The sequence below is a fragment of the Gymnoscopelus braueri genome (genome assembly GCF_963280865.1).
Source record: "Gymnoscopelus braueri genome assembly, chromosome: 17".
Classification (NCBI taxonomy): domain Eukaryota; kingdom Metazoa; phylum Chordata; class Actinopteri; order Myctophiformes; family Myctophidae; genus Gymnoscopelus; species Gymnoscopelus braueri.
In genome coordinates this window covers 34,742,176-34,767,229 of record NC_137617.1, presented here as the reverse complement: position 1 = coordinate 34,767,229, position 25,054 = coordinate 34,742,176, and the positions used below count along the sequence as shown (strand labels likewise).

Genomic DNA, 25,054 nt, shown 5'->3' with positions numbered 1-25,054 from the left:
CTGTAGCCTGCCCCCCCCCCACCTTGGATTGTATGAGTGCTAAAGATCCTCATCTCAGTTCTCTCTTTAGTTACTTTAGAACTCATGATCTGTTGATGTTTTTATTTGGCTTCGGTCGTCAGGGTCTTTCCTTCGAATGCAGGACGGGGGTATTCCAACCTGTAAGGTGACCTTTGCCCCCCCTGAGGTTTAGAGATGGGTCACGGGAGGAGGAAGGAAGACTTGTGTGGCATGACATGTCATACACAGTCTGTCTGTCTCTAGCACGCTAAAAATACAATCTCCGCCAACAAAACTTTGTGTTGTAGGATAGTGGGGGGGGATGTGCGTCAAAACACAGCACGTCAGAGCAGGTGGCCCCTGGATGGAGCAGAGCAGGGGCCGCGTGGAAGTAAGTCTGCGTATTTGTTTGTGTGAAACGCGGGGTGGAGAGGTGAGCATTGTTAAGCATTGCAGAAGGAGTCCACAGACGGACGCTCTCATCTGCTCGTCTCTCACTAGTGCTGGTGTTTTATTTATCTTTGTTTTGTCTTTGTTCCCCCCCGCCCCCTTCCATCTTCCTTTTGTTTTGCTGTATTTCCAAGAGTTTGTGTTTTTATTCTTTTTTTAAAGCACGCAATATCCTCATACTGTACACGACGGAAGTTCATTGGGTGCAATTCCCAAGACCGAGGCACCCCCCCCCCCTTTGTGTTAGTGTACTTCTACGTGACATTTCTCTGGCCTCCGAATTAGTCTCGTCTCCACTACAGCAGTGGTTCTCAACCTGTGGGTCGGGATACATACAAAGAAGAAAACCTTCCATCAAAATGCCTTTTACTCTTGGGCTGACCTCAACGAAAGGCACTGGACAAAAGAGCAGAACATAGAGTGCTTTTATTGTGTAAAAATACCTCTTCTTTTATTGAATTTCCGTCATTACAATTGCACACAATCAATTTGAGCAATTCTAAAATATTCATAGAAATTCATTGAGCTCTAAATGAACAGTCATCAGTCTTAAGCAGAGGCTTTAGAGACATAAATATACTGAGAACTTCACTTCCCATGGGGCAAGGAACTGTAGCTGTGGTTACCCCTCCCCAAGCCCACCCAATAAAAAGAAAATAATTAACCAAAACTTAACATGCCCCTTTTCCACATACAGTAGCATCTCTGGATACGTGTTATTCTGAAACCAGTCAGCATCGAGCAAGAACCCATTCTTCCCCCAACCAGCCCCGACATTATTCTTCTCGAACCCCCGAAATAAAAGAACACAACACGGCAACATTAGAAGTCACATACAGCTGAGTGTACCAGCAGTTAACCATCTGCAACAGAGAGACATAAAGCTCTGATATTCACAAATAATTTTAATATTCCGTCAATGATGCCACAGACGCTACAGTTCCCCAGGGAACGTTCCAAGCGAAAGGGCTGTGTGCAATAGATTGAATAAAAACAAAGCATAGTAATTCAAATAAAAATGTAGCAAACATGTCACACGCAAAAACACGCACACATACAACAGATTTACAATTGATATAGTCTGGCAAATGCATAACACAATTTACAACTTTTTGAAGGAAGGGCCTCGCTTGGGATGAGAGGGAAACAGAGTTGCTCATACATAAATATGTATTTGATGGACTGCACTTTTTTTTGTTTGTTAAAAAAAAAAACAATAGGAGGAACCAATGTACTAATTTCAAGGTGTCATCTGTTTACAGTTGTCTGAGGATGAGGAAGATGGTGAGCAGGTTTCCTCTGATTCTTTTCATGGGAGACCACACAGCTTTTCCATTTCAATTTAATTTAACCCCCACGAGTCATGAGCCATTTTGACAAGGGGGCTTTGTGTTCTGGTAAAGGGGCTCCCAGATTACCGACACGAGGATCCATAAATACACGCTTAGAGAAAAAGAAAAAAGAAAACTGAGGATAAATTAGAATCACAACGGGAAGCGACGTCGTCTGGGAAGGACGGTTTCCACTCCCAACGTCCTGCCCCTAACAAACACCCCAGTGACAGGGGTTTACTCAGCAGGTGAGTAGCACACATGCACACGAATAGAATCATGGACGTGCATTCCCACACACAAGCACACACAAGACAAAGATCCACATGCTCACACTCACTCACTCACAACACACACACGCACATAAACAGACCTGAACATGACAGAGGCAGGAAGCAAACACTTTTCATTATACACGTTTGGCTCCCTTGGTGTGTGTGTGTGTGTGTGTGTGTGTGTGTGTGTGTGTGTGTGTGTGTGTGTGTGTGTGTGCGCGCGCACGTATGAGAGATCACACGCAGCCATGTGACTGACCCTATTATCTTCCAAGAGTGGCATCAACACAGGAACAGCAGGGGGTAAAGATAGCACTGCCCTCTGGCCGGCCCACCAACACACAGTCAAATCCTCAGTGTTAATTTGACTCAGGGTGTACAAATTGAGTGTACAAATTTTGCATATTCTAAGTTACAAATGGATAATGGATGATAAATTAACGGAGGATTTTACAGTGCACACAGGCACGTGGACGCACTCGCACAAGAAACAAACCGTAGTGATTGGATTTAACCCATGTTTGATTGCAGCTCAGTCAATTGAATACGAGACAGCTGCAACCACAGATATCCGTGCTTGTCCAGGAGAGGTATACAACAGTGAATGCCAGAAATTGTCTAGAAACTGTCAATTCATAGTGACCTTGCAGACGGTAACCCTACGCTATGTAGTATGAATTGGCGTTCCCTTGTGGCAGGAAGAGCCCTGCGTGATTGATTTGGCTCCACAGTACAGTGCAAAACAACATCACAGCAACATGCAGCTTCAGTGGCAACGGGATCGAAACTCTAAAAAGAGTGTTGGGCATCACTTAAAATGGCAGACAAGTACATTTAAGTGCACGATTGTACACCAGAAAGATGCATTAATACGCATTACTACTTCTATGGGATCATCCACGTGGTACATGTAGCAAATAGGGACATGTCCATTATTTTCAGCGTGTGCAGGATGCACGTAATTATTCTAGGACTGTGTTCGTCACGTAATTATTCTAGGACTGTGTTCGTCACCTTACTTATTCATGGTAAGAAGGACAGAACACATTGTCCCTTTGATCAAAGACACTCTGCCCTGAGACCAGCTCCACGTGGTCCCTCGCGGTGACACACTTTGGTCTCATTGACTAAAATGGATAGAAATGATGATTATCTGAGGCATAACAGGGTACATGGGCTCTTTAGCGACCTAGATGATCCACTGCTCGTCACAAGACCTTTAGACACTCGAGGACTATTCTAGGAGCCCTCGTTACTTTTTACAGAAGTGTCTTTGTGTCAATTTTTTTTAGAAGTGTGACTTGAATTTGACGGTCCATTAATGCAACCCCACAATCGACACTATTTCAACAACATAGTAAATAATGAAGGGCGATGAGCATTTGTTTCAGGTGTCTACGCCTTTATAGGAGATATGCACATGAGTGAAATCAGAATATTCAATTTTTGGCAAATGTGATTTGTAATTGGAAGTATAATTGGAAATTGTTTTGTGTCACTGTCACAAAACTCTTGTCATGTGTTTTAGTCCCACACTCTTGATCAATTCATGTAGAGATCCACCGCAGTGGACTTGAAATTAAGCTTAAGCTCATAGCGATGGAACAGTGAGATATCTATGAAACATAAGGGGAGCAAGGGAAGGGAAGGACTGATTGGGTTTGACTGAAAGGAGCGAAAATAAAATGTAGCAAAGACGAAAAAAGTCCTTTAGTGCTAAACGCAAGGAGCTCAAACATGTTCTCGGACACATCCGTGACTGAATGCAATTGATGTTGCACAATGTACTGGATTCAGGACCACAGGGGATGCTTTATGTGGAGTTGAAATAATTTTTTCAAGTAACACTTGGAAATCCGTTTTTGGCTGAGTGTGTAAGTATAAATTAAGTATAAACTGTCTAGTTATAACATTAAATACTGCAAATGAAAAGCAGATACAAGTGAATGATATGAACACGGATGCAAAAACATGCACTGGACGTAAAAGTAAAGTGGCAGTTTGTTACGCAACAGACAATTTAAGAAAGACCCTCACTGAAATGGTCAGCTATTTAAGAAACCAGGACACACACAAACAAGAAACCTGGCAACAAAGTGTTTACAGAACAATGCAAATGCATTATTTGCATTATTTAACTGTGACGATACCTTGCCATCCAACTGCGTCTTTCAAGTTTCCTGTTGACATTCGAGTAGTACATTTAAGAAAGGCAGAAATAGTAAAGTAAGTGAAGGCATCAGTTTGGCTCTCCCTTTGGCCAATGCCCATCCATCACCAACTAGCCGCAACCACAACATGAATGAATCAAGCCATTGAGAACCCAAGCAACAAAGCAATAAAAAAAGCAAATCCATTTACAAAAGATAATGACCTTGCCATCGACCCTTCCCTACACTGAGAAACAGAAAGGCTAGTCGATGCCTCACTACATACAGTCATGGCATACTGTACCATCAGTGGTTCCCAACCTTTTCTGGACCGGAGCTCACTTGAAAGATCTCGAGCCATGCATTTTCAGAGCATGTCTTATTTTAATGATGAATCAATCGATTGTATTCTGGCTTGGATCAATGGAGGTATTCTTTTAACCCATTAAGAACTGGAACGCATTTTTTTATTTGAGCTAAAAAGCATTATTTTACACTTTGGCTATTCAAAAATAGCAGATCTACAAGCTCATAGCGCGGCACCGAGTGCCGCGCTACGAGCTTGTAGATCTGCTATTTTTGAAAAATCGTGAAAATGTGTGCAAATCTTTGAATATACCGGTATATTGTTTTAAAGCGAACATTTTTAACTCAAATCTTTGCTTCTGGGGGTCCCTAGAACAAAATGTTTTGAGATGGGGGGTCCGCAGCCAAATTCATATAATTTTGGGGGTCCTTGACATGAAAAAGTTTGAGAACCACCGATATAGAAACATACGTTGTTTCAGAATACTGTTGGGATTTAGAAGACATTTGTAGAATGGGCTTCAGGTCTTAATGGGTTAAGTTCCAATGCATCGTATCATAAAGAAAACTTTTTTTATATGAATGTTACATTATCAATAAAATCTTATAGTGTTTTGCCTATTATTTGTGGGCCCACTTGCAATACCCTCGCGGCCCACAGGTTGAGAACCACTGCTGGTACAGGAGTGCAAGCAAACAGAAGGTGGAATTGGCATCTGTCATAGAGAGTAACAGGAAGGGGGGACTGGATGTGAATCGAAGCTGACTGAACAAAGGGGAGTACTGAGAGAGGCACACATAAGGCTTGCAAAGTTATGTTTACATACTGTAGAGGCTTTTTTTGTCACCTGGTGGAACCACACGATGCAACAAAATAAAAGCATACACAAACGCACACAAAAACATAAACGTCTCAATTGGATCGGTCAAGTTTTCAGAGGGGAAAACAGCAGCTGTAATAAATAAGGAAACTGCGGTAAATATCCTTGGGGATAAAATAAACCAAGATCTGAATAATAATAAAAGCTATAATTAATTAATAATATTTTCCAGTCCTTTTCACCTTGAGCGCGGAGCGAAGAGAGGGTTGGCTCAGTACAGACAAGGCAAAGAGGTGACACTAAGGACACCCCCTCTGCCACAACTGACCACAGCGATGGCATACGCCACGATTTTGTGTTAAGACACACAAATAACATACACCCATTGACACACACATAAGTATACACTCACACACATGCACGCACGCACACAGGCAGCCAGAGCCCATTTGACATGTAGTAGATCTCTATTGTATGCAAGGGAAAGCGGTTGCAGTGCAGTACCTACGTCCGACCACAATGAGGCTTTAAATCTGCAGGTCTGTAGGGTACTGCTCAAATAATTCGACCAAAGTTAGACTTAAGTGTCTTTCAAAGGTCATTTAACCCAGAAATATATTCTGTACATGCAGTCAATTAATAAATCAATGCATCACTTGCTTGAGAATACAAACATTTAGATATACATAGATATAATTATACCATTCATCTTTTTTTTTTATATAATCTGCATTTCCTTTGCACTCGTATTTTAATATAGGTTGACCAAGTACGGTCAACTCACTGACATCGAACAACAATTAAGCTGTTGTTTGAGTGGTGGTGGGGGTGGGGGGCGTTCACGATGGCGGGAAAGTAACTGAAAGAAGAGGGGATTTTGTTTTGCATACAGACATCTTAAATTAATCCAGATTATGCGCAAGTCACCTCTGAAAAAGTCTGTTACCGTCTGTCCTCTCCCCCCTGTCTGGTGAGTGAGGAGGACTTCTGAGGGGGACAGACTCCTCCTCGCTTTCCTCGCCGGAAAAGGAAGGACATCTTCCTCCTGCCCACGTCTGTCCTTCTCCCTCTGTGCTAGAGGGAGGGGTGGGAGGGTGGTAGGGTACCATGGAGCCCTGAAGCAGGTAACAGGGGGTTGCGGTTGATGTTTCTTTCTTTCTTTTTTTCTTGTTTTTCTTGTTTGTCGTTTTCTCTGGGTTAGGGTTGTCGTAGATCCACCTCCCTCCTCTGGCAAAGGTGGCACCTCAGTCCCCCAGGATGACTTTGACAAATGATGCCACGTCTGTCTCTTTGGCCTCATGGGAGGTGAAGAAGGGATGTTGCTGGGGGGAGGGGGCAAAGATACAACCAGATGTACTTTAGTGTAATATTGAATTGATTGGTCTCTCTAGCACTAGCATTATAACTCAGCAACTCAAGTGAACCATCATGTAAATAATAGACGTAGTCTGCCCTCTAGTGTCTGACCTACAGTATTAAAAAGTGGCCTGGGTAGCATCTAATCAGTTATATTAATATATAGTAGTAAATACAGTATGTTCCCATGCAAAATTCAAAACTACTCACCATGAGTTCTGTGTAATTTGGCCGCTCTTTGGAATTTTTCTTTAAGCTGGAGGTATAAACAGCAGTGAAATAAGAATTAATCACAATAAATGTGACTCAACACAGCTAACTCAGTTAAAATTCATTGATCATTGATTACTTTGTTCCATAAAGTAGAAAGAATAATGTTTTCAAGAATTTGATTTCTCATATTTGAAGGATATTTTTGTGCAGTCCAACACTGTATGTGTGGATGAGAGTGGAAAATGGGATAGTCACATAAAAAGCTACAAACTGAACTTTAGGATATGAAAACATGACTGAATTGCATTAGAAACATTCAGGGGAATCAGGGCATATCCTATTAATACACATATTTGTTGATCGTTTGCTTAAATAATTTGTGTTGTCAGGAGACCTAATGAAGCCTGCTCCAAGAATTAAACCTCAAGTCACAACAGTCTGTTTTACACACAAGTATAAAGAATGCTCTTGATGGCATGGACAGTATCTATTTTTTTCAAACCTTCCTGATATTTTACGTTAATCAACAAACTCACAACCCATCGCATGATGGCAATCATGACACGTTATGAGCTTGTAGTAGGATGGCTATTTTTGGCAAGCGAAACTGTCATACGATGTCAGTCTTAAACTCAAAATACTCCCAAAAAAGTGGTAAAAGCATTATCTGTGTGGGGACTGTGTCCCCACGGTCACCCCTCCTTGCAGTCACCATCTTTCTCAGCTCAGTTTAAATCTGCCCTCTGGTGGCACATGCTGTGCACTACAATAATAATAATACAAAGCCTCAATACAGAATCTCTGTATCAGTTTAATATAAAACGGATAGACGGTATTGAATTTCATACATCTGGAGTTCTATACCCTGCTATACAAAACCGTAACACCCTGGTATGAAACCATTATATACCATCCAAGCCTTTGGAGCTTTGGACAAACACAGCCGTACATGTAAACGACGATAATACTAAACATCCTGCCAAAAGATGAGTGGATAAGCATACAGACTAACATTTCTGCCTGTTAACACAGAGAGATGCGAGGAATTTTGAATGCCATTGGACACACAGTGCAATCCTGCACCAGGAGAAGAGGCGTGTAGGACAAAGTCCTTTTGCTACTGTGCAGCCATGAAAACATGTGAAACACCCTCGACAACGCTAGCTTTGAGCAATGTTTCTACGGGATAAGCTAATCCACGCAGCAACGCAGACTAGACATAACAGGTTGGTGAGAATGCATATTCAGACACATTCCACGCAGGGCTCAAGGGCCCTGGCACGCCCCGTTACATTCTGTCCAGGTCAGTACAGGCTCTTACAACAGCAACAATAAAAGAATGTCATAATGAACTCTATTCCTCAAACTTGGAAGCAATGCAAAGGTTTAGCTTTACGATTTATTGTGGCAAAGTCACACTGGACTTGGCCGGAGCATCCTGTCGAGTACGGACTCTTAGGAGCTTTGTGTTTGATAAGGCCGGTCTCTGGTCGGCTGCTATGTCAAAACGCACAAACACACACACAGTTTTGATTGTTGCTTAAGAAGTGGTTCTGGTGGTTTTGGCAACAAAATACAAGCACTACCAAGCACCGAAGGAAACCCCCCAAGCGCATGGGATGAACAATGCCAATGAACATTGACACAGGTCAAGGTGTGGAGTTACTTTGTCTCCATTTTCTGCAACCATCTACTGGCTGACATCGAGCATGTATATTGATGTTTGTCCTTTTTCCTATTATATTATTGTTGTTCATCACTGTTACAATGTCTGAGGAGTAATCTTTAGTCTCATGTACCTGTACACGACATAACAATTAAGAACCTTGAACCTTGGAAAAATGGGTGGAAAAAAAATAAGAAAATAAGAGAAGGTCATGTACCACAGGGAGGAAAAGTCCACAAACTCTGGGGAGAAGCGGTCAGCAGGGAGCTGTGGCGATGGCTCCTCCACCACCTGCTTGAGCTGCTGAAAGGGCGTACCCCACGAGTCGTAGGGAAAACGAAGGATCGCCAGCTCGATCTGCGGAGGAACCACACAACACAGAGGTTACTAGAGCATCCGAACTGGACAAATACTGCACTGTGTTAATTTAACCCCATTTTTACACTCTCTGGGTTAAATAAATGAATAATGAGGATTTTACTGCGTACCCAAGCAAAGGCTTTAAAAAGGAAGCTATAATTCAAAGCCTCGGATACTAAGTAGTTTTATCTACCAACTCTTTTGACCCTCTAATAAACAGATTGTTCTATTAGTGTGTCTAACCCTATGATGGCCAGTCTGATTAAGGAGAGATTGGAAGTGGTTGGCCGAATTAACAAGGTTCTGCTGAATCGCCAGTGTGAGCTGGAAACGTGCAAACAAGCGAGCTGTGAAAATTTCACAACTCATAATAAAATGTCTAGACACCACCAGGGAAAGCTGGCCTTTCCCTTCGTTACGAAGCCGGTCAACCTTTGCTATTGGGAGGTCTTTTTTGCAGCAATGCAGTCAGCAGGGGAGAAACAAAAAGACGGCAATAAACTGTGTGTGACCCCTGTGTGTCCTAAAATGCGAGCGAAACGAAAAATAAAAAATTATGATTTGTTAACACACACATTTCAAAACATTAAAATAATAACCACAACAAAAGACGCCAGACTTACCAATGTGATTCCTAAACTCCAGATGTCAGACTTGACATTGTAGCCTTTCTGGTTCGTCTCCGGGTTGATCCTCTCCGGCTGAAGGGACAGAAGGACACAGCGACGCTGTCACACACATCAAGGGTGGTTGTCTGGGACAACGGGCACACCTTGCCGTCATCCTAACCTTCTCATACGCTCACATACAACTCCATTCCCACGGGCCGCGGGCCAAGACCCTAAAAACACTCAGCCAGTGAGGAGCCACGCTCTCATTGGTTAAACGGCAGTTAAAATGTAACAGGGGTCATCGAGGGCATCGGCTTATGATGAGAGAGATGGAACCCACTCCCTACCTGTCCTACAGTGGAGCCAGGAGCCCTGTTTATAAACACGTAATCGGTGCCTGTGATCTAAAAAAAAGTTTTTTTTCTATTCAAATTCAATTCATGAGATTGTTCTGCCAGTTTGACCACAATCAACCTGGCGTCGTTATTTCGGGCATTATTGTCAAAATTTTATTTTATTTGTATTTTATAGTAAAAATCATCTTGTGGGCTACAGCAATTTTCTAGAATTTTCTGTTAAATATCAAATGTTACTTACTTAATCCATGTATGAATACTACAATGTTTTTTTTATTATTGTTTTCTGCTTAAAAGAGACGGATAAAACCAAACCAAACCCCTGGTGGGTCTACTTCCCAACCTGTCCAACCCTGCTTACCGCCATGTAGGGCTTGCAGCCGGCATCCATGGTCTTGGCCACGGAGTCCACCAGATAACCACTGATGCCGAAGTCACACATCTTCACTTGGCCCTGTGTGTTAATGAGAACGTTGGAGGGCTTCACGTCTGGGACCAGGAGAGAGACGCAGGGAAAAGGTGTCAGTATGGAGTGCCGAATTGCACAACCAACATTATGACAACATCATGCGGCTGTGCCTTCACCAGACTCAAGTCACCACTCACCAGGCTAGGAGTACGGTTATTTTGAACAGTGATTATCAACCTTTTATTGTTGAACCCCCCCCTTTTTAAATCTGACAAATGCCGCCACCCGCCGTGCACACAAGACATCTCAGACATGTTTAACCGCTTAAACCAGGGGTCTTCAACATTTTTCAGGGACCCCTTTGCTGAGAGATGAAGCAGGGACCCACTACAAATTTTATAAAATTGTGTTGCTGATTAAACCTTTTCATAGATTTCATACTGTAGATAGCTTCATGGACTTGTTTGACATCCCATCAGTGTTGTGTCAATTAATGTTTATTTGTTTACACATTATCTTTTCTATTAATATGTTGGATTCATGTTAATGTGAATCACTTAAACCTTTAATACTTAGTAGACTTGACCGTTGACTCTGTACTTGGTCTGCTCTTCTTTCCACTGTTGAAGACCCCTGGCTTAAACCCTAAACAGTGTACTTAACATACTTCTTTACGTCAAATAGCAAAAATAGCTATTAAATAATGCTATAAATAGCAGTATGACCAGCACGTATAATACTTCATAAACCTTAAGTTGTTATGCATAATTATGAACATTTATAACGAGTATTATGAAGCCTAATACGTGCATTATAGTATATGTGATTATAAAGCATTATAGACCCAACCTTTAAGTAAAGAGTTACCGAGTTGGCTACGTAATGGTTAGGAATGTTTGTTATGACTTTGTGCAACATGTTTAAAGTTTTTCTCAAAACCATCTTTAGAGTCCCCCCAGGGGGGAGGGCAGACCCCAGGTTGGGGAACAGTTGGCTGACACGGCCCCTGAAACACTTCAGCAATGGTACTGTGGCTATCGGTAAGGCCCAGTTATGGCACTTTATTTTAGTGACATATAATCTTCCTCAATGCCTACATGGGCCTTGAATACAGCAAAAGCCATACTGTGGTTATGGTGGGACGACTGTGGTTTTAGACAGAACACTTTAACCCAGCAGCTGAACTTTTAGCCCAGCAATAGAAACGTGTGAATGAACAAGTTGTGTGTATGTATGTGTGTGTGTGTGTGTGTGTGTGTGTGTGTGTGTGTGTGTGTGTGTGTGTGTCACACACACTCACAAACAAGGTATATTTGTATTTATAATTCCTAACAGCTAAGCATCTGAACATTTCTGCTCACTTGGGCCGACATTTTAGTGAAAGTTGCAAAGTCATAGGACGTACACCTGATTTGTTATCAATTCTCAAAGTTTTAAACTTTGGACAGTTGCTGCACTTTTCAAGAGTTAATATAATTTTTTACCCTATAATGAAGGACTCATAAACACCTCACCCGGTGAACCCACCCCACAGCCTACTACCACCACCATTTGTCTTTCTCATCAGAGAGGTTATGTATGTATCTTCTAGCAGAGAGGGTCATTGGGAGGGGCGAGTGGTCAGAAGCTGAGGTGAGCAATGGGACATGCGGTATCTGGACCATGACTGTCCTGCTGAGCTCTGGGGATGGGGGATGAAAATTGCCATAGGTGCAAGACTGCCAAGATGTAACAATAATTGAATTACACATTATCCAAAATGTAATCTGAGCTGATTATAGTTACTCATTCTTTTTGGTAATCTGATTACGTAATCCCGATTACAAGTAGTCAGTTACGACCCGACCCTGCACTTACCTCTGTGTATAACTTGCAGATTGTTGTGCAGATGCTCCAGAGCCTTTACTATCTGTAAGAACAGAGCCCGTTGAGAGGCCAGTGAGAACAAGATTAGGCACAGGTCATTACATTATATGACATGTTCACACGGCTGCACAAGTATATCATTGATAACGATGTTTTCAGCATTTACAGCACCATGTTGTCCACACTAAAGTATAGGGATTGGGGGACAAAACAGCACACACCAAGTACAATAACGTCATGAGATACATGTCCAATCTTTAGCTAGCGATAATTATTTAGGAAACAAATTAATCCACACAAATCACAATACAGTGATTCAGTGGTGAAGACGCACTATACAGGCTGGCTGCTTGTGGGAATGTCCAATTGTGGTGAGGGTCTACCTCTCCAATCTGTACAACTACTTCACCTATAAGTGCAAAAGTGCTTCATGAGAACAAGGTCTTCTAACTACGAGATTCACTGGGGGGAAAAAAAGAGAGAAAAAAGACACTCTTCATAAGTTTCACTTTCACTTCATCAGGTCTTTCCTGGTTGTGCAGACAGTTCATTCATTAAGGCCAAAGGTGGTTCCATTGCGTGACCTCGATGCACACAACTGTGCGAGCTGTGATTGGCTGACTTTTTAGGGGACAGAAAAACGTATACATACAGATAGACAGACACACAGACAAACCTCGACGGCTTGGACAGGTGACTATTGCATTAACATCAGTGTTAATGTACTTACAGAGACAGTCATTTTGCCCAAGATATCCTCTGGGATGGTCATCCCCTTCTCAATCACCTGCTTGTAGAACTTGTCCAGTGAGGTGTCCATAAGCTCCATACAAATCCACACGTCACCCTGCCAACAGGCGTGGGGGGGGGGGGGGGGGGTAAGGGCAGACAGACAGGTTAGTGATGGGGGAAGTGGAATCTGGAAAGGGATTGGGGAACATGCCAACAAAGGGACAGGCCACACTCTTGACAGCAGGATCAACTAACAGGAAGCTAAATTTTTCTCCAACGTGACTCAACAGTGGGGGATATCCTGTGGAGCGTCACACTTTTGGGAGGAAGTAAACCACATCCGCAAATCTTGAGAAATGTTTTAATTATGTTCTATCGTTCACTGCAATGCTATGATTGGGTCTATCTCTTTGGGAGTACTCAGGATCGATGACAACTTGTGTTGTTACACTGAGGCAACCAGTTATGCTTTGCATAACCCAGAATTGTGTCTTGACATCGAACTGTGCATGTCATGTGTATGATGCACTGTTCATGCACTGTCATGTTCCAATTGAGGTCAGATTAAGTGTTTTGACTTGACTATCACCGCCCAGTAGAGAAAACATAAAGCGTCATAACATAACACAAGTGTGACCGATCAGGTTCTGTGGTATGGTACTTGTACTTTTCTCTTGTACCTCTCGGAACAGCGCGCCATAAAATGTGACCGTGTAGAAGCAATCCACTGTCCTCATAGAGATGTCCAGATCCATTAGCAGTCTCTTCTGCTCTTGAGTGTTCACCGTGGCCCGGATCCGCTATAAGGAAGTGCAGACAGGAAAAACACACTCTCATCGTCACAGCGCAGAGCTACACTACCTACCCTTACTGGGAATTTGGCTCAAGAGGCCTGTTGTAGAACAGAGCTTTTCTGAATGTGAAGTATTGCCTCTTATTTGAATAAGGCCTTTAACCACTTAACCTCAATATATCACCGTATGATGAATGACAAAAATAGCTGATCTAAAAGCTCACAACACATTGTTAGAGAATTCTTTCTCTATTAAAAATGTATAAAAAAAACATTATGAAAAAAAAAGGAAACATTTAAACGTTTTTCAAAATGAATGACATGACCAAAATATAGACTCCAGGTTGAAAGTGGTTAACGAGCAACCACGCCTCTTGCCCTCCCCCTCTCACTCACCTTGACGGCCATGATCACACCACTGGGCACGTGCCTCATCTGGTCGACCACCCCGTACGCCCCTCTCCCCAGCTCGCTGATCTGCTCCAAGTCATCTGCCTTCACCACAAAATTCTGCTCCGCGCAGAGGCAGAGAGAGAGAGATAGAATATAAGAGAGAGAGAGAGAATATAAGAGAGATGCCAGCTAAACAGCAGCAGCCAGCCAGTCAACGTAAAAACAACTAACTCTGTAGCACTCTCAGATTACTTGTGAATGAAAAGTGCAATACAAATAAAATGTATTATTAACTGTGATGCAACGAGAGTGAATTGCAAAAGTGAAGGAGGGAAGACTGAACGGAGAAAACAAGGCGATTGAGAGGTGAGATGATCAATGGGGACACGTGTGCCAAGGCCTCGTCTCATGCAAACCCATACTAAAGTGTTGAGTGAACTGTGAGGAGCATGATTTCTGCAGGATGGTGGTATCTCTTATCGCTGTTGTAAAGAAAATGCACGCACTGAGACTTTGTTTGTACAGCTACTATGAGAGCGGTATGGCTTTGAACTTTGAAAACTCTGAATAACATAACTCATCTGTCCTCTATAACCTGCATTAATCAAGGGAATAAAACTAAAAAAGAAAAACAGTAACTTTAACTTCAGGCGAACTGGGAAGAGAGAAAAAAGTAATCTTTGCCAATGGAAAATTCCAGTTATATAGTTATTAGTTTAAAATAAATATTTTTACTGCCTAATGGTCAATAAAAGGCATTCCAGTCTGCCTACAATCAGAAGTGTTCAATTCAGCCGTAATGCTCACTGGGGTGTTCTTTACAGCTACAGGTCCTTTTATTGAGCCAACCGCTTTTCAGAGAGAACAAAACTTAATCAAAACAAACAAAAACCTGAATGATTGAGTTGTGTAAAAGTGCATGATAATTTAAAAGCAAATGGCAAATCTTCAGTTGTGATTGTAAGAATTGTATAAAAAGGCACAAACGTGAGCAACAACATGAAATATGAACCATCAGTAATGTTCATAATGAGTTACAAAGAACATACCTTATCCCCAATGGTGACACACGCTTTTGAATCCAAATCTCTGGGCGGGCTGCAACAAAGATGATATCATCACCTAGTCTGTTTTTAAATCTTGCCTTTAACTTTATATGATTGATGATGTTTTACCATGTGGCACTTTGAGATTCCTTGTGAATGAAAAGCGCATTACAAATAAAATTTATTATTATTATTATTATAAAAACATCTAACCCTGTTTTGTTATGGGATCTGCTTTGGCAATGCAAATACAACATATAACAATTTCTTCCCAACTAATTTTACGCTGTAAGCCTAGGGAACAATTAAGGGTGATTTATACTTAGCCTGATCTACAAGCTCACTTACAGATCTGCTATTTTCAGTGTACGACACTGGCACACATCTAAGTGTAACCAGGCTTTTTGGCCTTCCAGTAGCTGGGTAAATTATATAACATGACACTCCAACATTTTGTATAACGTCAAGTTAACAACCACAGAGTCGCCATTATTACACATTTACACGTTTAGATATTTTAGGCTGATATTATTCTTCATATTGGAGTATTACATTTATGAGGGACCGTGTAAACGGCAACGCCATATCCTGTTAACAACAATTATAAGGAACCGAAACATCATCATTGGGGCAGAATAAAATATATTCACAATAGTTAATGATGGTAAAACATCAATCTTACGTTGCTGCAGGAGGAGGCTGTTCAAAGGCCTCCTTGAACAGCTTGAGCTTCCGGTTCTTCTTACCTGACAGAAGACACAGGCAGAAAGATTATTAGAATCACTTGAGTACAGAGAAACACCTTGCATCACAGTCTTGGATAGTTAACTACCGATGTCACTACAAACCCTGTTGGACAAGATTTGAAACCCAGTTGTATATTCCTGTAATCCTGTAATAAAAAACATTTCCAGTGTTATTCACACAAGTTTCTACCATTAGATTAGATTTTGCTCCTCTTACTGTACATATAACAAATGTCTCAAGACAGACACGCTAGCAAATTCAAAGTTAAAAGACTCAAATGACTTGCTGACTCTGCCCAAAGCGAAGAACTGCCATGTATTCAAATACTCCCACTCATTGAGACTGATGCTGACAGGGGGCACACATTTCCCTCAACCACCGTACCAACTACTTCTGCCTCAGGGTGCAAACAACAAAACCACGGTAATGTTCGCACAGTCCATCTATTGCGCCCAGGTACAAGTAACAACTTTGTGCTGAATCTAACTGGCCAATTAGTAGCGTCTTAACACATCTACAATTTCTTGCATGTCAGGTTGAGTGCTGGATAATGTGAGTGCAACAAAAATAACAGATTTTCAAGCTAAAAATGCTGTGGTGCTACAGAGCATACATTAAGGTAGCAACTGTAGCTCCAGTTCTGAATGGACTATTAAAGTACAGTACATTTGGATGCAGTAAGTACAGATACTTTATTGGACCAAACAAGCATCGTCACAGTAAGAGGAATATGTCTGTCAGTCCAGGTGTGGTTGCTCCATCTGAAGGAGATACACTGAAGGCTGGGTGCCTTGTTAAACCAGGCGTTGCATTGCTGGGTGTGACCAATAGAGACTATTATATGTGCATTTCTGTGCACATGCATTCATGTGAGGGCGTGTGTGTGTGTGTGTGACTGTTTGCCTTGTCTCAACGCAGCCTCTGGCTCAAACCTCCCCAGACTGGCTTGCAGTGGTCCCGGCCTGGTTGGAGCTTGTTACAGCAAACATATACGTGCTCGTACGTTATGTATGCAGCCCTGTTCTGAACCGTAGCAGGAGGAGGAACGGCCATGCAGAATCTGCCCTGGATTCGTAGCAGCCCTGTATGGTTTCCCTGTGCATGCAAGTTTGGGGGACGTGAGCGGCTGTTCGAGGAGCCGACAGAGAACACTTGGATGAATGCCATGCTCACACAGCGAATATTTAAGGTCGATACTCTTCACTGTGCACCACCCTCTGATGTCATACCCCTGCCACTAATAACAGTTCAGCTAAAGGTATCGTTCCGTTTGCAATGAAATGGTGCCACTGGAAAGACTTAAATCCGTTACATAATTACAAAAGCAGTACATCTGATAAATTTGCACCTGTAAGTTTGTCTGTCACTCAAAATATGACCACCTGCCTTAAGGCCGTCTCTGCATGGATCTCTCCCTTTCTCTCGCTCGCTCTCTCTCTCACACACACACACACACACACAGACACACACACACACACGTTAATGTGTCCTGGTTTGGTGAAACAGTGCAGGGTGTGCCACCACTCTATGCTCTGCTATGCAGCCCTCCACCGGTGGGCCTCATGCTCCCAGCCTCCCAGTCTCTACTTTCCAAAGCAGCTTTGTTGCACTAAAATGTCAGTTTGAGCCCCTCCCACGTGCATTTACACAGACAACAATAGTAGCTGAAAAACGACACTCTTCTAATACGGTAAGTGCATAACAAAAAAAAACAACATCTGAACTTTCAACTAAACATGGCACAATCCATGGGTTGCAATGCGCATCTGCCGCAAGACTGAACCGTGAAAACATTTCCCACGGCATTACCACAGCTGAACTATTCACACATGGCCTTAATGTTGTCACATCATCTGGTAAAAAAAAGGAGTAGCAGTACCACCATCACTTTAAATATGGCTGCATATGCACCACAGGCTTACTTATAATGTTATAGTGTTTCCTTTTCTTGATGCTCTGTGTAAAACACATTGAATTGCCTTGTTTTTGAAATGTGCTATACAAATAAAATTGCCTTGCCTTGCCTTGCCTTACATCACATTACCTGTGGCTGCGCATGGATCACGTGCTTGCATTACTATCACTTTACCTATGGCTGAGCATGCATCACTTTACCTATGGCTGTGCATGCACCACTTTACCTATGGCTGTGCATGCACCACTTTACCTATGGCTGTGCATGCACCACTTTACTTATGGCTGTGCATGCACCACTTTACCTATGGCTGTGCATGCACCACATGCTTGCATTACTTTACCTATGGCTGTGCATGCACCGCATGCTTGCATCACTTTACCTATGGCTATAAATGCACCACATGCTTGCATCACTCTACCTATGGCTGAGCATGGACCGCAGGCTTGCATCACTTTACCTATGGCTGTGCATGCACCGCAGGCTTGCATCACTTTTACATATGGCTGTGCATGGACCGCAGACTTACAGTGGGGAGTCTGTAACCTTTCACAACCTCAGTGTATCCAGATGATGGGACAAGATGCAGCACGCTCCATATGAAAAGGACAGAGCTTTTATCTCCAGAGACCCGTGCAAACCACCGTGACCTGACAACTGCAATCCCCGAAGCACTTCCAATCCACTTTAATATTCATGGATGCTGCACACAGCTGTGCAAGTGTCTTGGCTAGAATCTAAAGAATGAGGCTCTGTATGCAAAGTGCTGCAATTGGAGGTAACAGTCAGGTATTGACATGCTACTAGTGAGTGAAACTGCAAAAGGCACGCATGCAAATATAACTGAGCCAGAGCAAGGGCATGATCATTCTAAATTGTTGGATATTGATGCTCAGCTTTCCAGCAGAGATGAACCGAGTACTAGAAAACCTGCTAGAGCAAATATGTCCTAGATGTTGTGCATACATATAGCATAGAGTGGGGGGGGGGGCTGTTGGGAGCAATAGGGGGGGGGGCTGTTGGGAGCAATAGGAGCAATAGGAAAATAATATGTGGATAGTTGCAATAATGAGCTGTATTGTTTGACTTGCAAATATTTAAAGGCTGAGTGGGAATCATGGTGCATGAATATCGAGCAGGTTTTACACTAGTGATTCTAGATTATCTTGCATAACTCAAATACACACGCTCCCATTGTTCTTGCTGAGCTCAGCATCAAATGTTTTTACTGTCGCAAGGCAGCAAGGGTTAATTAAAAGCAGCAGTACATATTATTCCCAGTGATTTGCAGCACATGGGCTAAAGTATGTAGTGAAATAAATGCCATGAGTGAGGCCACAGGAGGCGATATCTGCATCGAGGACACTCCTTGTTCTTTCTGCAATGACTGACACCAAGGAAAGCAAATGATAGGGTTTCATCACAACATGCACAATGACCCCATTGCAGAGGACTACAACAAATCAGAAGAATCCAACTGAAAAAGACAATGGTATTACCCTGCCCCGCCCAGCATTAATATGCAACAGTGCATGTAATTTTGTTTCTCTACGCAAGTTAGCCGCAAGTTGCAGCAGGATTGCAAGAAAGAGTATGCTGACAGGACGGCTGCCAGCGTGCTTCTGTACTGAGATGGAGGCTGAGAAAGCCATGATTTATATTTTGTCGTACGGTAATGTAGCATGCCTGAAATAGCAGATCTACAGGCTCACAACAACGCTTCGCACAGTGATCTTGCAGATCAGGTATTTGCGGCACGTGTCACAGCTGTACGATGGAGCATAAATCAGCTTGAAGAGTGCAGGGTAAATCTGGAGCGAAACGTTCTGTGCGCACGAGGCAAGGCAGGCGGTGGCCTCAGCCTCGCTGATAATGAGCCCAGGATGACAGGAACACAGGGGCGTCTGAGCCACCCACTCCCTCTTCCTAACCCACACATGCACTCCGTCTGGAATTCCAAGAATCCTAAGAGTTCCTCAATGGAATTCCACAGACCCGGAGGAAGACACATCAATCACACAAGAGAGAGGGGGTGGGGGGCAGAACCAATAAGCTAAGGACAGGAGAAGACCGCAACAGAGAGATGACTGTGGAGTGATTAGGGTTGGGGTTCAGAGAGAGAGAGAGAGAGAGGGATGAAAATAACTCCTCTTGAACCGACGGCTGTTTGGCCCCTCCTGACCGCTCTGGCAGTTTGTGAGATACTCTACACTTCCAAAGATGGCAGATCCTTTAGGTTACAGCTGTTGGAAGCTCCATTGGGAACCATGTCGTCACTGACTATACTATACTTCCTGAGCACTCAACTGGTCTTGAACGATACTCCGAAACCGGAGAGCATGTGCAAGGGTATCGGCTACAGATTGCTCCAGAGAGAGGCCCCCTTCCACTGGTTAGCTAAGGTTCTAACGTCATAACATTCTAATACCCGACTGCCTGACCCTAACCATGGCAATCAATGAGCACCTGACACTTATCATTGGCGCTTATCACTGCCAATTAGCAAAGACACTAAACCAAGAAATCAGTTTAGGCCACTGAATGGAGGGGGGTGGACTTCAATTGCTGTTGCAGGCCTTGTTACATGCACCAGCGTTTTGTATGGAATATGTCAGACATGGCTGTTTGCTTGTGGCCGATATTTACAGGATGGGCCAGCATGTTTGATTTGGCTGGCAGGGGCCTCCGCAGAAGAATTTGGCTCAGTGTGAGGCATTGCGTAAAGAGGCAGAAACGTCCCCCTCACCACCATGCTGCCCCACCTTGAAACAGGAGATGACAATTTACTGACACAAAACATTACGTCCTATTCCCATCACTGCAAAGATGCAAAGTGGAGAAAGTAACAACTTAAAGCATAATGTTGTCTCAAGAGGAGCAGCAAACAACAGGCTGCAGGTGTCCATGACTGGCCGATTAGTAAGGCAACCATAGAAGCTTCTTTAGATGAGCTGCAACATTTTTTTAAATTGAAACCAAAACCAAAACCAATTCTTTTTCCAAGAGCAGCCAGTGCAGCCACTTTGCTAAATCACCATTTAAGTGTGGAACCAAGTGTCTGGGAATGCTTAAATTCTAGTTAGATCTACCAACAGCACAAATCCGAGAGCTGTCAAATAGAGGGCAATACATTCTTCTGTGGTAACTGAGTGCAGCTCTTTGCGAGACAGGCATGCTCTTGAATGTATGGTATGGTAGCTGGCGTTTTATGAAAGTGGAAAAATCGAGAGGGGGGGGGCAACTAAGTGCAGTGCACCAGTGTAACACAGATCCAAACACGATGACAACAGCAAGCTATTTATTGCCTCTAGGAATCAAAGTTCAATCACCTCCTTGATATTCCTTTTTAGACAATTCGTGAAAATTGATAAAAACAAAATGCATGGCTTTAACCAGATAAGTGGAGATGTGCATAATTATGACAGTTGAATGATCATCAATGGGAAAAGGAATAAAGCACCTATATCAAAAAACCCTATATCGTTGCTGTCGGGCAGAACCCTCTTACCGGTATCTCCATATTTTAACTTGTTGTTTTTTCGTAAATGAACAGCCTACTTGATCATACTAAAGTGTCACACAAAAGCATCAAAACTTTCAAGCTTATAGATCGGCTACTTTTGAATATGAATCCTCAAAAGTAACAGTTTTGGACATATGGTTTCCACCCGACATAGACGATATAGCCTTTGTCCGCCAGGGGTCTATTCTTGGCCAATTCCTTTTATACGGCTCAACACCAAATCTCTTCACTAAAAATAACTGATCTACAAGCTCACAACGAGTTGTGTTGCGATGCATTTTTAGCTTTAAGAGTTATTATTTTCACAAAATGTCCTTTGATTATGACATGCCCAGAAAAGGGACGCTAGGGTAAAATGTTCATGTTTATGATGGTGCATAATAGTAATATGCTTATCTAGATGCATTGTAAAAAAAATAGCTACAGTACAAGACCCCTCAGCCCTGATCCACTCCTCTTTCAGCACCAACGCAGGAAATTGCGGGTTAGTCCAGATTGAACGAGGACAACACAAGACTTTATGCACCTCTCGTTTTCAGCACGGCACAGATACTGCACTGTTGAGAGGCTCGGGCTATGTCACAATTGCATTAAGCTGGTGTTCACATACAGGGCAAAGTTGGAATATATTGGAACCCTTTCACATTTTGGGAAATTCTGAGTCGCAAATGCTACTGCTGGTTCTTGCCATTGGATAAGTTGCTGCCGTCTGGAGTGAGTGGTTGGCGTGTGAACATGCTTGCTCAGTCAACCTCGCACAAAACCGCGAAGTACAGTTCGTGGATCATCTGAACAATGCAGTGGACAATTCTACTGTTATTGCAGCAGAAATCCACTATAGGCCTGGAACTAGACCAACAATCGGCCCGTCGAAACAGCAAATTTAGTATCTGTGCAGCTGAAAACGCAGGTTCCATTTGCATGACAAATGTTCCATTCGTACGGGGTTGCAAGGGCTGGCTGAGGCTGCAATAGTGGCAAGCTGAAGGGGGCATGGGCTGGGAGGGCCACTGTCACTTTGCCATCACAGTACACTACACCACACAGCACACTGTACAATGGTGAAGGCACAACTGTGTGGGCCACACAGGGAGCCCTTGAAGGCCAGTCATAAGACATACAGTAGGAAGCATCTGTGCCAAGTGGTATGACAAGGTACAATGAAAACAGAGCAGGGAACAAGCAAGTGGAACAAAGGTGTTTTCATTAACAGTTTCTTCTTCTTAAAAAAAAAAAAAAAAGGAGAGGAAATTATGATTATGGTTTTGTTAAATATAATGTCAAACGTATTAATTCTGCTGTCACTCAAATGATAAGCTTTCAGTTGGCTGGCTTTGTGTCATTTCTCATTTTAATGGTGGAAAGAAACCAATTTCCAGGCAAAGGGAAATCCCTAAACTAACCATCCATCAAAAATCTATTTGTATTATTCATAATAACAACAACATTACGTGACTGGCAACAACTCCCTTCTCCTGTGTAGCAAGGCTGACAATGCATTGTGCTAGAAGCACAGGTAGGTAAACATTGGGGGCTTACAAAAACGTAGTCATGTGCCCTGCTGCAAAGCCTGTGTGTGTGTGTGTGTGTGTGTGTGTGTGTGTGTGTGTGTGTGTGTGTGTGTGTGTGTGTGTGTGTGTGTGTGTGTGTGTGTGTGTGTGTGTGTGTGTGTGTGTGTGTGTGTGTGTGTGTGTGTGTGCGCGTGCGTGTGTGTGTGTTATGCAATGACCTAGCCTCTTTTGACTTCTTGGAGCTTTTGAGGAAAAGGGTTATTTTCCAAGAAAGTGCATCATGGGAATTTTATTGATCGCCATTTAGCAAGGAAGGCTGAACTAAATAAACAAATAAAGACTTGCAGCAGACTAGTGCAGTGCATGTTACTGCACAGCTGATTGTTTTACATTTGTGCATGCAGAAAGTTTCACATAATGCATGTTGCAACTAACAAAAACCCACCAAACTAGTGGAAATGCACCCAAAGGTTATAGATCCACTTAAATAGAAGCAGCAGCTGACAGCCTATTTACTCTAGCACTTTTTGCTTGGAGAATGGAGAGTCGTTGTTTTAATAGCCTATTGCACAGTTCCTTGAACTGTTAGCACCACCTAAACGTTCACACCAAATACTATATTCAGTGGTGGAAAAAATACATTTGTACTTAAGTAAAAGTATTAATACTGCAATGTAGAAATACTCTTACTCTACAAGTAAAGGTCCAGAATTCAACATTTACTTGAGTTAAAGTATAAAAGTATTGGAATCAAAATGCACTTAAAATACCAAAAGTATAAAGTACTCATTATGCAGAATGTCCCATTTCACAAGTTTTCAAACGTATTCGAATGGCCGAAATGTACATAGGGCTGAAGTGGGTAATGTATGTTTTGTAATAATAATCAAAATCTACAAAGTAACTATAAAGTTTTCAAATAATTATAGTGGAGTAAAAAGTACAATAATTGCCTCTGAGATGTAGTGGAGTAGAAGTAAAAGTACAGAACATTGGAAATACTCCAGAAAAGTAAAAACAAAATACCTCAAAATTGTACTTAAGTACAGTGAGTAAATGTTACTTTACACCACTGACTATATTTAGCTTTTTATGTATTATATGTATTGACGTAGCCTACACACGAATAAACATAGCAGGATAGGGGCGTTCCAGTGACAAATTACCTAGAAAACAAATCTGCACCTATAATATAATTGTCAAAACTTGACAGCTGCATGTGGTCACGTCGTGTTCCATAGCTATATCGAATGCACAATGATGCTAACTACACACACAAAAATACTGTAGTGAGTATGTGCAGCTGCGTGCTTTCATTATTCTTTACCTTGAATAATGCACTGCATGGAATTTGCATTAACTCCTGCATACTTTATTGCAAAGAGTTGCAATTTTCCTCGGAATTCTCGTGACTCTGAAAAAAATGCATGATCTTCTACGTGCCCTGGTTTGCAGCAGAATGCAAATAACGTCAATATGAGTGAGTACACAGGCACAGGCAGACAGCATCGCCTTACCAGGAACTCTGCAAAGGGGAAGATCTTATTAAACAGGAAATGCAGCTGACCCCTTTTTTTTTTTAAAACACCTAAACTTTAAAATGCATTGGTCGCATTCAACCTGCAGCCATGCACATTGCAGACCGTGCAGCAGGGACTGCATATCATTCAGTAGTTTTGCACGGATCGCGTTGATTATTCTTACCTCCCTTTGGCTGAGACATTTCCCCTTTGCTTTGAGGGAGGGGGGGAGGGGTAGCACAAAAGACTTTGCCTTCTTTCTCACTCCCTCCCTCCATCGCCCTCGCACTGGAGCTTCAGCGGCTGGCTTTGCAACAAAAGATGCAAAATACAAGCCTCGATCTTCATGCACCTGGAGCCCTTTCGCGTCCGAGTCGTAGGTGTCCGTGCAAAGAGCAATATTACAATTGCACAACCTCCGGAACCGCCAGGAAACACACAATTTTGCAATTGCACTGCAAAGAATTCTCCGCAGCACTTACATGATGGGCCAAGGCTGGCAGTCGAAAGCTCCTAACTTGGATCAGTGTGAGCCTCCTGCGAGAGGACGTTTCTTCCTGCTTAGAGGCGAAGGGGCTTGTGGGAAGTGTAGTCCTGTAGGGTCACGGTTGGCTACCAGTGGTGGAAAAAGTACTCAAATGTTTTATTTTTATGTAAAAGTGTCAATACTGCAGACACTCTGTTAAGTAAAAGTCTGGAATTCA

General features: G+C 42.6%; 1 protein-coding gene across 1 annotated transcript; it reads right to left on the bottom strand.

Annotated features, from left to right (window-relative positions):
• Nucleotides 1-4,812: 4,812 nt before the first annotated feature.
• Nucleotides 4,813-24,860, bottom strand: LOC308105235 (dual specificity mitogen-activated protein kinase kinase 6-like). Its single transcript, XM_080455870.1, is given in 15 exon segments — nucleotides 4,813-6,655; nucleotides 6,900-6,945; nucleotides 8,786-8,925; nucleotides 9,552-9,629; nucleotides 10,257-10,384; nucleotides 12,162-12,213; nucleotides 12,901-13,017; nucleotides 13,583-13,702; nucleotides 14,092-14,205; nucleotides 15,138-15,186; nucleotides 15,817-15,880; nucleotides 24,535-24,614; nucleotides 24,616-24,636; nucleotides 24,638-24,680; nucleotides 24,683-24,860. Coding segments are annotated over 15 exon segments (1,146 nt in total). The 5' UTR covers nucleotides 24,699-24,860; the 3' UTR covers nucleotides 4,813-6,577.
• Between the last annotated feature and the right edge of the window lie 194 nt (nucleotides 24,861-25,054).